Source organism: Xiphias gladius, chromosome 14 (assembly GCF_016859285.1).
Source record: "Xiphias gladius isolate SHS-SW01 ecotype Sanya breed wild chromosome 14, ASM1685928v1, whole genome shotgun sequence".
Classification (NCBI taxonomy): domain Eukaryota; kingdom Metazoa; phylum Chordata; class Actinopteri; order Istiophoriformes; family Xiphiidae; genus Xiphias; species Xiphias gladius.
The window spans coordinates 12936737-12955156 of record NC_053413.1 but is presented as its reverse complement, the minus strand read 5'-3'; the positions used below and the strand labels follow the sequence as shown (position 1 = coordinate 12955156).

The 18420-nt window shown below is 38.6% G+C and overlaps 1 protein-coding gene across 1 annotated transcript; it reads left to right on the top strand.

The window, feature by feature from the left end:
- The first annotated feature begins 1724 nt into the window (after positions 1–1724).
- Positions 1725–10114, top strand: fndc7a (fibronectin type III domain containing 7a). Its single transcript, XM_040143751.1, has 13 exons — positions 1725–1781; positions 2287–2305; positions 2518–2775; positions 3840–4094; positions 4773–5030; positions 5126–5380; positions 6005–6259; positions 7202–7459; positions 7655–7912; positions 8338–8592; positions 9023–9286; positions 9386–9415; positions 10083–10114. Exons 1-13 carry the CDS (start codon positions 1725–1727, stop codon positions 10112–10114), a joined length of 2454 nt encoding a protein of 817 aa, XP_039999685.1.
- Positions 10115–18420: the final 8306 nt, after the last annotated feature.

Sequence of the window (18420 nt, the reverse complement as noted above, 5' to 3'; positions counted from 1 at the left end):
GTCCTTAAGAGTTTAGAAGGAAAATAACCAATTTCTAAAACCAAACTTCTGGTTTTAGATTATTACTAAATATTACTACAGAGTTATGATGTAGTTGTGCAAAGTGACTTCTTTAAAGTGTTCAGTAGGGAAAATATCCAGATAACAGACTGACGTTGGGAAAACCTAATTGGATTGTGGTGTTCTTGATGAAAATCAACTGTTAAACTCATCATATGAGAAAAAAAACCCCATCTATTTTGTTAAATTGAGGTAAGAACAAATAGTTGACAGCTTGTAACAGTGATCTGCAGCCATGTCAGTGATGGTGGACCATCTACCTTGCACACAGTCTTAACTCGGGGTTAATGATCATTCTTTGTTAATTTTTTCTGAGGCTTTCTAAATAATCAGTGATTCAAAAAGTCATTAATACAAAACTATTATTTGCACCATTTACCATATATCGAAGTACACTGGTAGCATTATCAGTACACAAAACAATTAGACTGGTAATTTGGGAAATCCGACACTTACTTTTTGTTCTTTGAACTCTGTGAAACTGGCGATTATATCATGAACAGCCTTCTCCTTTGGCCTTTATTCACAAAAGAGTTTGTCCATAGCTGATCTTTAGGGATCCTCCCAGCCAATCCTCATAATCCACACCTGATGCAGATACTCGGCCACCGGGGAATAGAAAAGCTATTATTCTAACCGTACCATTCAGCAGGTTGGCTGAAAAGTCGCATACAGCACTGTACATACAGTAATTCTATAGAGCATGGTTAAGTTCCCTGTGGTATATCATACTTTAGGGACTTACAGTTATCCAAATGTACCAAACAGGTTTTCTATATATGGTTACATAAGTCAGCTAGTTCCTGCTAGTTTGAGTTGTTTCTCAGTGTTGTGGTGAAAGAGGATTGGCCTTAGTTGACTCCGAAGCAGATGAATTAACCGTAACTACATCAGAAAGTGTTTTTTGTACACCCCAGGGCACATAAGCAACTGTCTTCACATGCAACTGACACACTATCAATTGAAAACGTTTTACTTTATTGACACCAAACCGAAACATAATATCTATATTTACATTAATGATACCTTAAAGGTGTACTGATGTGTTTCTTTCAGGCAATAAAGAATTGAGGATGAAATGGCTAATTGCTCACAAAAGAAATTTCATCTACCACAAGATGTAGAAACTTCAGAAAATCAAATATTGTTTGAATGAAACCTTGCAATGACCATAAACGTCTTTCCAGACTCACCAGCGACAGAAACAGGTCATCACTTGTATCAAGTTATCTTTTTATGTAAGGTGTGAGGCTGCATTTTTCTCTACTGGGATGTTAGCAAGGTTTCTTTGGTGGATACAAAATATTTAAGGCTTAAAGAAAGGAAACAATTTTCACCACTTTCAACATTTTAAGGTCATGGTTGCAAAAGCAAAAAGTTAAAAGTTTTCAACACAGGTGTTTTTATCTGCATCCTCATCTATCACAGGTGAGCTTCCTCCTCTCGCTCTGATAGGCCACCCGAACACCCCTGACGGGAGGAGTTACAGCCTTTGGGCTCTTTGGTATTTGCTGAAACAATAAAGGACCTGTCGTTTTATCTGAGAGAAAGGGAGAGAGAGAGAGAGAGAAAAAAAAAGTTAAGTTTAAGCTTGAGCAGCTTCCCTGAAGTCATTTTCAGAAACAGCATCTCGCCTCCAGGCACAGCAGAAAAACGCTGAAGGCATGGGAACAACACAGTTAAAGATGCTAAGAGTTTTGCTTTTACTGACCTTTGCAGAGGTAAGAGATGATCATTTTCTCATCATATATTCATTTTCTCTGAAGTACTTTAACAAAGAAAAATTATAACATCATCAGTGTAAGGTAGTTGTCATGTTTTCCTATTTTTGATATTGTGCATATTTTATACATCCAGATAAAGAATAGTGTATAGCTGGAGGACTTTTGAAACATATGAACACTGGCTCTTTTGAGTGTCACTGCTTTCAACAAGTGCGTGTGGCATGCCCGAACGTTGCTCAATAGACAAATTCATTCCGACCTGAAAGAAATACCTGCTCTGACCAGTCCTGAGATCTGTGTTGAGTGAAGGTAATGTGCAGCCTGCTGCCTCTCATGCTTCAAGAATATGATACAGGCCCTAATTTGCCTCAGGATATAATGTGAAATACCAATAGATTGCTACGCCTGGAATGATGTCCTTGTCTTGAAAATACTAGATTTCAGGTCCTTTCTCTTATTTCCTCTTTTCATCCATTCATTTACCATGTTTTGTCATTTTCAGGTTTGTGCTGCTCAAAATGGTAAGTGATCTTCTTTTACATTTTTCTGTAGACACTCTATGTTGATCCAAAACTTTAATAATGTATGCCTTAATTTTCAAATGCAAACTACTATGAAAAGTCCCCCCAGTAATAAAATTTTTACTCAGGATATGAAAATACTGTGTTTCAAGCAAGACATATAAGTCTTTTTGAATCAATCCCAACACTGTTTTCTTTTCTGTTCCCTTCAGACATCACATTTTCAGTTTTTACGGTCACATCTAAGAGCATGACAGTGCAGTGGAGGGGCCCCACAGGTGCCAGTTCCTACAAGATCACAGCAACACCCAAGAACTCCTCAAAATATCCCATCTTTGCTCAGTTCAGTGGTAATTCTGTGATGGGCTCAGTCAACTCACTGTCACCAAACACGCTGTACACTGTGCAGTTAGAAGCCATGGACAATGCTCTCAATGTCCTCAGCAGTGCAAAGACTGAGGAGACAACAGGTCAGTAACAACAGCGAGGACCGTAAAGGACGTAATTGACTCCTGGTGGTGATTCAGATTCAGATACTTTATTATTACTTTATTATACACAGAGACAGAAATGTGAATATTTCAGGTATTTCACATTTATACAGCAGTGTAAGAAGTTTTCAAATCCTTTACTTGAGCTAAAGACTTCAAGTAAAAGTCCTGCATTCTAAATGTTACTTAAGTAAAATTACCACGGTATTATAACCTAAATATATTGAAAGTATAAAAACTAAAAGTACTCCTACTTGAGTCAGAATGGCCGCTATCAATGTCATTGTTTTTTATATAATATTGGATTATTATTAGTGATGCAAGAGGAGCTCTTTTTAACTACTTTATATACTGTGATGTGGTTTTTGTAAAACAATACATCAGCTATTCTGATTTAAATTAATTATCAATTTTTCAATGACCTACCAACCATTCTGTGGCTCAGACATCTCCACTGTGAGGATCAACTGCGTTTCTTTGTTCTTTATCATTATAAACTGAATATCATTGGATACTGGACTGAAGGTTGGACAAAACAAGACATGTGAAGACGTCACCTTGGGCTTTAGGACACTGTTATGGACATTTTTCACAATTTTTAAAAGTTAAATAGATCAATGATTAATTGATAAATTAAGAAAATGATTGACAGATTAGTTAACAAAGGGAAAAAAATCCTAATTTATAGGATCTTCTCATAATTTGCATATAAAAATAAATGTAGTGGAATAAAAAGCAAAATATTACTTACTTAAATATAGTGGAGAAGAAGTATAAAGTTGTAGAAAAAGAAAATGCCAGTACTATTCTACTATATAAAAAAAAGTATAAATGAATTTGTACTGAAGTACAGTAGTAGAGTAAATGTACTCAGTTACATTCCACGACTGCATTTATCATATATTATTATATTTTAGAAAAATAGAGAAACAGTCCTAAAAGTATTCTGACCCTACTTTAACTCTAACTGTAGGATTTAAAAGGCTTTTATTTTGTTATCTATCAACTGTAACTGATTTTATTTTGTTTCTTTTGTTCTCCAGCTCCTGAGGTGCCCAGCATTATAAAGGCCTACTCCAAACACAGCGACAGCATCACTGTAGAGTTCACAGAGGTTTCCGGGGCAACCAGCTACATCCTGAGGGCAGAGTCGGATGATTTCTTCTCTGAGACGCCGGTGAGCGGCTCCCCAGGAACCGTGGTGCATCTCCAGCCCAACACATACTACATGCTGAGCGTCATGTCTGTCAACTCAGGAGGGAGGAGCCAGCCCTCATACCCTGTCAAGGCCAAGACAGGTACAGGAGAAAACTCTAAAACTAGAGTCCTAAATACCCGGATTTACACTGTCGCTAAAACATTAAAATTGGAGGTAGAAGATTGAAAAGCTGATCAAAGATCTAGTTTAGCAGGTCTGACACCACTCGTTGAACACATAGTTATGATTTTAACCATGAAGACTAATAATATTCTTACTAATAATCCATAAAATTGAACAATAACGACCATTTCTTTCCACTTTCACTTGTCCAGACACTGCACATTTGAAGCGGTTTACTCAAGATGGTAATCAGCGTATGAAGAGTGAAACGCAGCCTTTCTGTTGTTCGTTTAGGACAATAGCTTGTTATCTAACTCTGCCGGCCATAACGGCTTGTCATTTCATTGCCCATTGTCACACAGTCTCAACTCTTTGCAGCCAATGCAGGAGGGTGGAAACTGTATCCATCCCTCTTCACTATACTATTCTCATGGTATGAAAAGAGAAGCCATGAGAACTAGGTTGTCTCCCTTCCTGGAGGAGAAATAAATGTAATATAATCACAGGGAAATTGTTTCCATATCACACCTCTTTCAAAAAAACAAAAAAAAATTGGTGAAGAGCGCGTAGAAGTAAGAAAGAAATCTGTGTGTTTATCCATTTCAATTTCATTTTTCATTGACCCTCATTACTCTTTGTTTGTCCTTGCCTGTAGTGGTGATTGCGCCCAAGTTGAACACCACCTCCCCTAGCAACGACACCATCCTTGTGACCTGGTCCACGGTTGAGCACGCTGTCCTCTACACGCTCTGCATTATCCGAGAGGGCTCCAGCTCCCGCCTCAAGCTGAACACCACTGATACCACGGTGACCTTCGATGACCTTGAAGCAGGGACTACCTACTGTATCAAGGGCACGGCCTGGGACTCTGAGGGCCGCGCTGGGGATGACCTCACTGTCTGCCAGATCACACGTAAACACGATAAGAACGAAGTTGATGAACATGTGAAAGAAAAGAAAATTGGTAAGTTGGTGGTAAGAGTATTTCTTTTTGGCTTTCATTTTCAGGTCCTCCAAGCCCAGATGTGACCCACGTCCAGGTGACTCAGGGTCGGTCCCTTGGAATCGCTGTGTACTGGGTGCCAGTGCAGGGAGCTGAGAACTACATGGCTTGGACTTCTAATGGCCAAAACTGTACCTCAACAGTTAATAGTTACTGTTACATCATACCGGTAGAGTGTGGCCAGAACCACTCTGTCGCTGTCACAGCCTTTAACACCGCTGGTCCCAGCAGCCCCTCACAACCAACCGACTACATTACATGTGGGTATATCAGACACATCCATGGCCACATACAGCATACTTGTATACATCTGGCATATCAGACATAAAAATCCTATATGTTTCCAAGATTACATCAACATTTTGAGAAATAGTTTTCTTGCTAAGAGCTAGATGAGAAAATCGATGCCATTCTCATGTCTGTAGCGTAATTATGAAGCTGCAGCCACCAGTTGGTTAATTTAGCTTGGCATAAAGACTATAAATAGGGGGAAACAGCCAGCCTGGCTCTGTCCATAGGTTAAAAAAGATCCACCTACCATCACCTCTAAAGCTCACAAATCAACATGTTGTTTAATCTGTACAAAAGCCGAAGTTACAAGAAATAGCCCGGCACATAACCAGACGTGTCATGTCATTTCTACAAAGTTTTTGTATGGAGTAACCAGACAAGATACAACCTGTAATTATAAGTTCAAAGGTGCTGGTAGACAGATTTTGTTACCTTTGGACAGAGGTAACATATTTGCTGAACAACACGAATGTGGCGTCAGTCTTTTAAATTTCAGAAAGAAATGTGTATTTCCCCTTAATGTCGAATTACTCCTTTAACAAGAAAGGCCCATTCTTTTTCTCCCCGAACTTCCATCTATCTTTCTCTGCCAGACCCCTGTCCCCCAGAGAACATCTGGGTGGAGGAGCCCACGGCAGGCAACTGCTCGCTGGTGTGGGATGAGATGCCACTGGTGGAGTACTACATGGCTTTCATAAAGAGGGACGACGGGACTGAGAAGTCATGCAACACCACTGAAACCACCTGCCCATTTTTCTGCGTGTGTGGCTACACCTACCTCACCACCGTCTTCCCCTACAACCAGGCTGGCTCCAGCCCTTACGCACATGTCCGCAACTACACCACCAGTAGGACCAACACACAGAAGCACCCACATGTAGTACCACCACCAGTACATGTTTTTGTTTTCAAGTCAAATGACCATACAACTGGTTTTGTATTTCTAGCTTATTAACTTCACATTTTGTGTACTTTCCGGTACAAGCAACAGTTTCCCAAAGCGTGCCAATGTCTTTTTTATTAGCACCACACATGGTGTGAGTGGCTGCTTTTCACTGCCATGTGAAAACCAAGTTGCAGATGTGAGACCTAACTGAGATATGGCCATGGTTCATCACAATCAACATTAAGTCTGACTTATCCTTTTGACGAAGATATCTTCTTGTCATGCGCAGAGACTGTTTTATCAAAGAAGGAACCTTTCACATCTAAATTCCACATGTAGCTGCTGAACAGCCATTTTTCTTTTAATATACGGTTTCTGGTTTGTTTGTTTTTTTTCTGACATCATAGCTCTTGACTTGAAGCCTTTTTGGCTCCAAAGTCTCAGATGTCGGAGATTCACTGAAAGCTCCACCATGGCATTGTTGAAAAAAATATTCCCTTTTCATGGCAGATATTTTGACAGGCTAAAAGCTTGTGGAAAAGCACAGGTGTAATAAATAATGCTGGCGAGCCACTTCCTCTCACAATACCACTTCCCTGGTTTTAAGCACACTGGCTTTGCTTTTTAGGACACGTGGAACAGAGCCATCATGTTATTAGTTATACAGGTCAAAATGCTGGCAATGAAAAGTTGCAGTTCTTCAAAGCAAAGATACAGTACAGTTGGAGATTTATGTTTCGAGTCCCTGCAAGTTGATAATCACACTGTACTGACATGAAGTGAAAACAATGGCTGTCTGGAAGGTGCAAGAAAACATGTAAAGCCACCAGTATAGCCCTGTGCCCAGTGTTAATTATTATTCTCAACTATTTTTTACATTTCTCCTCCCACCCCATCCCCCCAGTTCCTTGTTGTCCACAAGGTGTTACCATAAAGCTGGTTTCTACAGACACCCTGGAGATCATGTGGTCACCGGTCAAAGGGGCCGAGCTGTACGAGACAACAGCGAAACAGACTAATGACGTCATCCACTGTAACGACACAGCACCAGTGTGCGCCCTGTCAGACCTGAGGTGCAACACAGCTTATTCTGTGACAGTCACACCTTGCAGCGAGTTGCGAGGATGCAACCGCACCTGCACGCCACACACACATGAGACAGGTATCAACCGGGTTATTTTAAAACACATGAGGTTGGATGTAGAGTGACATCTCACATCATAGATGCAATTTTATTATATTTATTTTTTATTGATTTATCTATAATTATATTTCCTAAAATGTCAAACTAGTTCTTTAAAATAATTCCTCATTCTGCATTTATGACAACCCCCATTCCCTGTCTGTGTTGTTGCAGCTCCGTGCTCTCCAGAGATCCTGAATATGACACAGACTAACAGCTCCACGTACAGAGTCCTCATCACCACCCCCAACACAGGCAACACAAATTATACCATCACTGCCATCGGACGCTATAACACACACACTTGCCAGACAGGAAGCAGCTCCTGTGAGCTCACACAGCTGCCCTGCGGTTCAGTCTATGAAGTCACAGCAGTGGCCAGCACAGCTGTAGGACGCAGTCTACCTGGATACAGTAAACCTTTGGAAACAGGTATGACAGTATGATTGGTTTTCACTAAGATTAGATGTCAAGTCAAATCAATTTTATTTCTATAGCTCAAAACCACAAGTTAAGAGAGCTGTGTGATAAAGTCAAATTGGGTTTAAAGCATATGAATGTGACTTTTTTTTTTTTACTATTCAAGCTGTAATCCACCAGCAAAATGTATAAAAACATGCAAGTGCCAACTAAAAACAGGGGAGGTACATGCTGATCCCATTGGTAATAATGCTATACTGCATTATATACTACACTATCATTCGCTTTTGACTAAAATGAGCAGAAGATAAGGCATATTGAAGGTAGTGGAAATTTCCTTTTTTTTAACATTGAGAACGACTTGCGCCAGGTTATAATATTCTCTTTACACACATGCGCTCCAGTATTGATTATCGTTCTGTATTCCTCTTCCCAAGGTCCGTGCTGTCCCATGTTTGTGAATGTGACCCAGGTTACCCAGGCTATGACCAATGTGACATGGTCACCTGGCGGTGGAGCTCGCTCCTATATTACCACCCTGACATCCTCCCGCGGATTAGCTAAATGCCACACTCTGGACACCCACTGCCTGATGGGATGCATCACCTGTAGCACCAACTACAGCGTCAACCTGGAAGCTATCAGCGGCACAGGACACAAGTCAGCGTGCAAATATCATGGCTTCTCTTCCAGTGAGGACAAATACATGCATGTATATTTGGAATATATATCCAGTGGAGGGAAAAAATATGCACATCCACAAAAACTTGATTAGTCAAGTCAGTCAGTCAATCAAAAGGTGACCAATAGCCATTAACTACAGCCCACGACAACCACGTATAAATATTCAAAAAAATGAAGTAACCATCAGTCATAGGTGGCCGATAATGAGCCGAAAAAGAAAAACTAAAAAGAAACAATATTTATGCACATATATATGCAGATGCACAAAAATGTATACAGGCAAGATGACTATTTTAGGGTGTTTGGTGAGGGTTGGGGTGCATGGTGGGACAATGGAATTGATAAAATGTAGATATACAAAATCTATTATGTAATTTAAACACAACAGGAACTCCAGCACATTTTTTGACTACTCAAAACCCGTTCCCTTTTTTGTAGGCCCCTGCTGTCCAACAGGCGTCAAGCTCTATCGCCGGGCCAACAACTCTCTCAGGGTGTACTGGCGCGCTTTGGGCCCTCAGATCCACAATCACACAGTAGAGCTGTATGGGACAGGAGCCAACTACACCTGCATCGCAGCTGCCGGTAGCACATACTGTGATATCCAGGAGGAAACATGTGGGGATGTCTATACAGTAGTGGCGGCACCAGTGGGACAGGATGGGATCAAAGTCAACTTCTGTCAGCCCAGGACATACTCAGGTGGGTCGTAAAGTAGACTCGGAAATGATTAATAACACGAATTTGAATCTGTTCTTATGATTTGTGTACGATTTGTGTTCAATTTTGTCCTTTTCTCAGTTCCCTGTCCAGGAAGTAATGCTGGTATGGGTAAGTATCCTCTAAACTGTAAACTTCACATTTTGTTTTGCTGTAGTTAAAGGAATAATCCGACTTTTTGGCTTGATCACTTTCTGGCTAAAAGTTAGATGGGAATTTTGATACCACCATGTCTGCACAGTGAATATGAAGCTCCAGCCAGAAGTCGGTCAGCATAGTTTAGTATAAAGACTGTAAACATGGGGGAAACAGCTGGCCTGGCTCGATCCAAAGGTAACAAAATCTGGCTACCAGCACCTTTAAAGCTCACTAATTAACTTTTTATGACTAGTTTGTTTAATCTGTGCAAAAACAGAAGTGTAAAAACAACACTTGGTTATATGGGAAGTTATGTGCCGGACTCATTCTTCAGCTGGCGCAGTAATTTTCTGAAATCTTGTCATCACTGTGAGGTTTCCAAGTTGGGCACATAATCCCTCAAAAAATGGCTATATGTTGTTTTTACACCGACAGATTTTGTTACTTTTGGACAGAGCCAGGCTAGCTGTTTCCCCCACTAGAGGTCAATCTTTTCATCTAACGCTTGACAAAGAAAGAAAAAAAAAAAAGGACTAAGCATATTTCCCTAAATGCTAAATTGTTCCTGTAAAGTGTAATTAAGTTACAAGCAGTTTGAGAACAGTTGCTGCACTCAACCCTCATCTTGTTCTTTCTGAAGTGATCTCTCGTGGAAGACGAAGCTTGTTCTAAATGCGGTAAGTTTTTTTTTGTTATTCAACTCGCTCCATATGAGAACATACTGGCTTCAGACCACATGAAAACTGAGTTATGTAACAACCTGAGACAAGCAATGTACTTTCTTTTGCGTTAGCTTGTATGAAAAAAATTGATGAAGGCTTCTTTCACAAGACCAAGTCCATTGTTCATCACAGCTTGAAGGGTATCTTGTGACAGCATCACAAGCATCCATGAATTGACTCTACCTGTAAGTCCACTGGTATAACAATAGGCATGAATGAGACAGTATATAGACAAGCAGCACAGGTGAGGCTGATCTCTGTCTGTCTTTACCTCTGGGACGTCTTGAATACCCCTCTGTCTATTAAACATGGAAACAAGAATGAGCGGAACGTGACTCAGGTAAATGAAGATGGAGATGTGCTGCAGGAATGTGGCATGGACATCTTTCTGTGTCTGTGATGAGAGGTTGTAAGATGATAGATATTAAATAGCCCCTGATGGAGCATGACAAACTGAGTGTAATGAATCCGTACTGAAGCTTTCATGGCATATTGGTAATAACCGGTTTTTCCACCAAGTCCAGGTTGATTATTTCTCTCTTTCTTGTGTTTCTTGCCCTACAGTGAGCACCCCACCACCAGCATGGATAGAGGATTGTGTTTACACTAGTGGCAACTGTGAAGATCCAGTGTACCCAGATGAAATATCACTCTTGTTTAGGAATGTCTCTGTTTTGTTGTTACTGCTGTTTGCAAGAAAAGCTGTCTGACAAACTGTTCACGCTGAATAAATATGAAAAACAATAGCTAAAACATTAAATTAAAACAAGAAAAAACATGACAGAGGGCTTTTGGGGAAAAAAAAAACTGTACACATTTATTCTATGTATTTGAAAAATATTTTCCATATTGCTACTGAAGTACAACACACATTATTTTCTTTTCTGCTCTGCCTACAGTTTCCCTTTCAGAATGAGACTTGATGTAACCTCACCATGTAATGACATCTAGTAACAATGCAAAGGAAGCAGAAACTGAAACTTTACAGTGAACCCCCAGATAACAGTATCATGGCAATAATCATTCAAAGACAAAATGAATTTAAAATAACATTTTAGGACTTCTCCAAGTAGAAGACCTCCATACGGCTGCTGTATGTCGTGTCTGGGTTGTAAAGGAGGTTGGCCACCAAGAAGAAGGCCACAGTTAAAAGTGGGGCAGGAGGAATCCATCTCTTTAGCCTGGAGTCGTGCACGGCAAGTCCTGTGGATGATACGTCTGATCAGATTGCTGAAGATAGATTCAATGTTACCTCTGCTATCATTGGATTTGTTTTCTCCCAGTTGACAGACATCAACAATAAAGCACATTGTTTTTTGCATTACTATACTGTGTGCTGTCAATAATTTTCTGTGGGTCTTCTTTTATGAGGTGGAGATGTCATCTTCTGGTGTCTGGGTTTGACTATATGAGCTATATTTGGTGCTCCAAAATAATCCATTAAAAAAAAAACGATCACAGAAATTTGCTAAAATAGATTTTACACCAAACCTGTTATGGAATACCTGATGACTTTCACTGACCTCAAAAGTTGTAAAACTGACCCAAGTAAGCCTTCTGTGCCTGAGCATACTGCACATGTATTATACATTTCAGGGGTGGATGATCAAACCTGGTGGTTCATTTGGTTGATTGACTAATGAGGGCCACTCTAAAGCAGAAGAGAAACGCCTTACTGCTCAGTATCGGAACCTGTAAAATACCAATGAATGATTTGATTGCTTAAATAATTTTAATTCATAATCTTAGGCTCTGAAGTTCAGTGGCTCAATAGGATACATATACATAGAAAGGAACTGAATAGTTTCAGCCCTTCTTCTTTAAGTAATGGGGTTTTTTATGTGAGGCTTAATCTCAGAAGAACGAGGTAAAGCAGATTTGCAATAATTGGAGTAGAAAAGCTTGTAATCTGGGCAGTACCTGTGCTGCAGTACTCTGTCAAATTGTACCCCTAACATTTGTACCCCCAAAAGTTATGAGGCCGATGTGACAAAAATGTAAATTGGTGAGTGATGTAATCGCTAAATTATTAGAATATAGCGATTAAAATCAGCGCAAAACAACTCTTCAGTGTCTGTATCATAATTTATGGTAATCCAACCAACCAATAGCTGTCGAGACATTTCAATTAAAACAGTAAATGTCAACTTCTTGGGGCTGCTAAAGGAAAAGTCAGGGGATCACCAAAGTCAATAGGATACACTGTCTGGGTACCATGAATGTTTGTACAAAATTTCATGTCAATCTATCTGATACATGTTATTTGACTTTGGTCCAAATGGGTGGACTGACCGACCAACACTGCAGTTTTAAGAGCGATGCAACTAGCATGGATTAAAAGGTAACCCTATGAGGCCCATTTTGTTTTCTGTACTCTTCAGTGCAAAAATAGTACAATAAAACTGTGCCGTGATATTTAGGTGTTTATCATGTCTGTTTTTCCACTAATGAACCACTGCAACGTTTTGCTGTATACTTTAACTTTACCTTAATTTTAGGACCAGATTAAAGCATCTCTGCACACTGGATTACAGCTCCTAAACTTCACTGGAAGGAATCAGGCAATATTTTGATTCTACCCAGTCTTATTTATACCCTTTTGCACATTCTTTAACCCTACTAAACGGTAGGGTCTTTGCATAAACTTTTCCTGAAGATTTTTTTCAAGTATTAGCACAATAAAATCTGATGTAAAAAAAAAAACCATAACACAAAAATCTATATAATTTTGGATTATCTATACAGCAAACTGTACAGTATAATCTACAGTTTATCTGTACATGTGTTTTTTTTGTGTAGAAATTGAGAGTTATTGAAAACCAGATTCATTGTACTATATGTATACGTATGTGTCAACATACTTGGCCGATCACGTTGCTTCTGATGCAAACAAGGATGGTGGACAAATCCCAGAGGTGGACTTTGAGAAACAATTACTAGGCTGAATTCACAAAACGTGCACGTATTCAAGAACGTTTGGTTCCTGCATGTGTCAAACACAAGCTACTTGACACTTGGGAGGATACATTTCAGCATGATGATCTGCAGGCTCACAAAGGGACGAATAACATTAAAGACAAACACAAGTAGCCAGATAGGGCTCAGAGAGGAGGCAGAGGTGTGGACCTATTGTCAACAGTTCTTTTTGTTACACACGGCAACACGCAACAAGCTATCACATTCATTTATGTAACACCATTAGCAGAACAAAGTGAGCTTAAAATTGAGATACAGCTCATATTATGGACAGGAAATCCCTGTAGCCATTTATTTAAGATGGTAATAAAGTTATGAGTCCATTATGGTTTGTTGTTTCCAAATCGTGGTTCACAAAAGGGTATCTTTGTAAACTATCTTTAATTCAGACTTTATAAGGGAATCAAACTCTATAAACTAATAAAATTTGAATGAAATGACAAAATGAATTTAGACTCAGGTTTTCAAAAAGTTTTTTATAGTGAGATAGAAATAACAAATCAAAGGCAAAGTAAAGTTGAACAACCTGCATTTTAGTCTATAAATGTGTTAGTTTCTTAACAGCGACTGGGATTGGTTTATGTTTCAGCTTTTCAAAATTAATATTCAGTTTTACATGATAAACTTTAATTGCTCTGTGGCATTGAGCACAATGGGCCCTTAATCCAATATTACATTTCCCAAAAGACTGACAGTCAGGATTATAGGGAAATAATAAAATATTTAAAAAGACACCTTATGCTTAATATCCTTTAACACTTCACATGGCTGTGTACTCCAAGTAACAGGCCAAAGGATGTGTCTATTCAACACAAAAATAAGCAGTATGAAAACAATTCTAAAAATGTTGTACATAACATATATTTGAAACTACTTCATTACACATGGATAATAAACTATAACAATATTTTTGACATGATATGAAACATGTTTAAAAACCATCTGTCAAATAGAGTACAGTGTGAACAAGTTGAAGGTACTTCCACCTCCCTCGCAGTTTCTACTGGTGTGCCCCAGGGATCAATCACAGGACCACTATTATTCTTTATATGTGTAAACAGCCTTCACAAGACTGATCATACTCCTATTTACTTATCTTTCAGTTTTCAGCTTCAGCTTGGTCACAACTTCATTTTTGGCTTGAGATCTTACAAAATGTTTATTATATAAAATTTCCAATGGCAAAGTATTTGAGTTAAAGTTTAGTTAAAGTAGTTAAGATTGAGATGAAGTTGTTGACCATGTTCCTTTATGCTAATGATTTTAACTGTAATTGATGTTCTGTTTCACATAATCCTCAGATTCAGCAATTTGAAATGTGAAAAAAACAGTAACACTTTATTTTACAGGTCCCATATTTCCCAGCTAATTTCTTGAAAACTTTCCTCATAATTTCCCAAATTACCAGAATAATAATTGCTACTTATTTCCAAGAAATAACAAAAAAATCTTAATTTGGATTCTTCATAACTTTGAACTACCATACATTATAGATTTGCCAGGTAATCAGTAAATATTCATTAAATTAGCATTTATGCTGCCTATTGGTGGAACTGCATTACCTGTAGTTTCCAGTTGGACTGGAAGTTCCTTAGTTTTATGTTTCAAACCGATATGATGATCAACAAATAAACACATGCCATGCTATTAAATTTCACCAACTCAGCATATTTTTACCTAATTTCCACAGACAGATCTGTAAAATAAAGTTAACCAGGCACTTTTTCTATCATTTTTCTAATAAAGAATTTTTGTTAGTCTTTCTAGGAAACTCTGATGGATATTGGCCTCTGGTTCTGAACTATTTTTCACCCGCTTCTTTCTTCATTTCCCTCATACTTACTACTTAATTGCTTAGGCCTTTCTTGGAAATATACTAGTAATTTACAGCTAATTTCAAATCAATACAAAACTAATGGCCAAATAATTAATGATCAGACAAAAACAGCACACATTTTTGTACATTGCTGTTTTTGCTGACCAACACAAGCCTAAAGGGCAGCCATTATACAATGATGCGAATGACATATCCAGGAAAAATTCCATCAATCCGGGAAGGATGTAGACGGGAGACTTGGGTCACTTCACTTTGCAGTCACTCAGTATGTCATAGGACAAAGGAGATCATGTTACCTTAGAGCAAGTCATTCCTCTTTCTATACAAAGGCAGAATTATAAAAAAGAAAAATTAGATAGTGATATTTAGACAAAAATCAGTGTCACACCTTATATTTTTACCTTCAAAACTAAGATGGTCTAGTACAGACATAGACTGCAAAGTTATGTGTAAAAGAAATGAAATATTCCGGGAACATGGAAGAAGTGCAGTTTGAACATAATGGGCCACATACTTTGTTTCCTTCTCACGATGACAGGGGAGCCCACAGGCATCTACCTGTCCTCATTTAGGACGTCCTGATTGGTTCCCATGAAGTTGATCTACAGCGCTCAGCCTGTAGAGATTTCAGATGAGCTGCTGAGTGCAGGACCCACGTATGGATGTAACTTACTGCAAATCTCACATTAACAATGGATAAGATGTGGACCTTTTATTCATCCGCCATTCTTTTGTCTGTCATACAGGTAATTTACATTTTTATTCAGTTTCTTTTTTGTTTTCATTTCATGATGTTATTATTTTGTAATAGTTCCTAATTAATTTACTTTATCTGTTTTCTTTCTTTTTAATTTTTTTTTAAAGATACAACATGTTTTGGCTACAGGTGAGTGTTCTGACTGACAGTTTATGTGAAAATTACGTTTAGTGGTTTGTAGCTAACTAAAGTTGACAGACATCTTTTTGTCCATCACTAATTAGGCAAGTGGGATTAATAATCATCAAGCAAATTCAAATATTAGCACAAAAACTGTCCACAAAATTTAGTCAAAATTAAAATTCACTGAAATCCACTAAGGGAAAGTACCCCAATGTAAAATTTTGGATTTAAACCAAATTGATAGATTAAAAGAATTACCTGAGCAAATAAAGCAGGTAAAGTAAAATCAGTTGATTGTGGTTAATTATTCTGGAAGTTTTTTCAGTGAAATCCATGAGCAGTGTCCTTGATGAACCAGTGTGTGGAAATGAGTGATTATGAGTGGTTCACCTTCAACGTGTTCATCATACGAAAACACTGCTGGTAACTGGAAGAGTTGGGTATATTAAATAATTAACAGTATGACTGGTTGAAAATGATAATAGCTCCTGGACAGGTCTCAACCTTAAGGGGGTCACCACCTCTCAAATACTCAACATCACTGTCTAACAATCAATGCAACCCTTAAATTAGTTTATTAGTGCTGAAACATCTTTAGCACTTTTACTCCGATTTTTTCCTCTCAATCAGTTCTTGATGTTACTGAAGCTAGTCTACGGAGTTATATTTGTGCCTCAGTTTAGAGCACTCCTATAATGGCAAACATAAAGTGCTCAGTATTAGCTTATTTTTACCTGTTTTATCTAAAAATTTATTAAAATACTTAAATGGATAATATTCTTCTGGCTTGTCCGTATCATTCAGTAGTAAGATAACATTGGTCTTCTTACACTGCAGGCTTTAATACTTTCAGCATATTTATTTTCAGAGTATTTTATAATGTGTTATGAAAATCTGTTGCTCTTCTCTTTACTGTATAGAAATATCAAATCACCCATTGTTTTTGTTTTTTTCCAGGATGTGATATTGTGTCAGTGACATCCTCTTCAGCATCAACACTGAGTGTGGTTTGGAGCAGCTACACTGGAGCTTCAGTTTATCTACTGGACTTGAGAGTTGTGAACTCTACCAATATCGCCCCAGTGGTGGTGATGCAGTCAGCACCCAGCACACATAGGGTGATTCAGGGGTTAAGACCCGGACATGTCTATCAAGTTACACTGAAGGTCTTTGAATTTTATACTGTTGTGTGCACAGACATCGAAATAACGATGACAGGTAAAGACAGAATTTAAAAAAATAAAAATTTAAATAAATCAGAAGAATCCCTTTGTTGAGTAATATTGAATTCCTTTTCTTACATTCCCACAGTGCCCGCCACATCTCAGATCACCTTTTCCAAAGCTATTTCGAGTACGTCTATAAAGTTTGAGTGGTCCAGCGTGATAGGGGCGGACAGATACATCTTGTTTGTGGAGGAGTTGTTTAGTTCTCCCGCAAGAAAATACAACCAGTCCTTCACAGCCCTGAGTGGACAAGTGGACGGCTTGACTCCCTCTACAACTTACAACTGTTACGTTTACTCCTCCAACAGAGCTGGAAATGGTGCCCAGAGTAATATAAGGACAATCATGACATGTAAGTGCACAAAAGATGCTGGTTTAGTTCATTTTAATCAGAGGGCGTCATTTATGTAATATAGAATTAGAACCTTGCTGAGCTGCAAGTTATGTGTGAGCAGTCATTTAAACCTCAAGATATATGAAAACATAGGTAGTGATTTCTAAACGCATTAGAGTGACACCTGTATTTTCTCTTGGAAGTGGTGCAGCCACCAACTGGTGTGGCCCTTGTACCGACGGGAAAGAGCACAGCCCGAGTGACTTGGAACTCAGTAAGTAAAGTCCTGCTTTATCAAGTGACCGTGAGTGACAATGACAACCCCAGCAATGCCCCGGGCATCAGAAACACTTCAACTACATCCATGGATATCAGTAATCTGGAGCCCTGCTCCACCTACACAGTGGGAGTATCGTCAGTCAGCGTCTTCTTGGTGCCTGGGGAAGCCTCTAATGTTACACACACTACTTCCAGTGAGTATTTTAGCAACAGAATTGATTGATAGACTCTCACTTTAACCCTGGTGTTTTGTTGTATCGTTGGTCCTCTCGGACCCCCATTGTTGTATGTTTAAAAATTGTATTGATAAATACAAAATCAAGTAATATCAAGTATTGCTGAGGTAACGTTTGATGAAGGTGACAAAATACAGAAATTACCATAAAGTATTGTTATTACACCAAATAATGATGTATGAACAAATACACTGTATATTACTTTTGTTTGCCAAAAAGTCACTCACGGACAAAGAGATTTACAGTACATTATCTTACCTTGTAACAACGTTTGGGGTCAGATTCCAGAGAGGTCAAACTACTGTTAGACCTCTTTTGAACAACCTGCTCTAAGTGGGTACTGCTCATAAAAAGTACTGTCAACACCAATCACAAACACAGACAATATGAAAATCCATTGTATTTACCCAGCTGTAGTGGACTTCCGTAACATGTCATCAACCCAAGCTCATAAAATTAGTTAAAGTCATGAAGTATCAAGCTGGTAA

Coding starts and splice junctions, on each gene's coding strand:
- fndc7a (XM_040143751.1), top strand. CDS start 1,725: ATGGGAACAACACAGTTAAAGATGCTAAGAGTTTTGCTTTTACTGACC. Junction 9,287..9,385: donor TCAGCCCAGGACATACTCAG/GTGGGTCGTAAA, acceptor TCCTTTTCTCAG/TTCCCTGTCCAGGAAGTAAT. Junction 9,416..10,082: donor AGGAAGTAATGCTGGTATGG/GTAAGTATCCTC, acceptor TTCTTTCTGAAG/TGATCTCTCGTGGAAGACGA.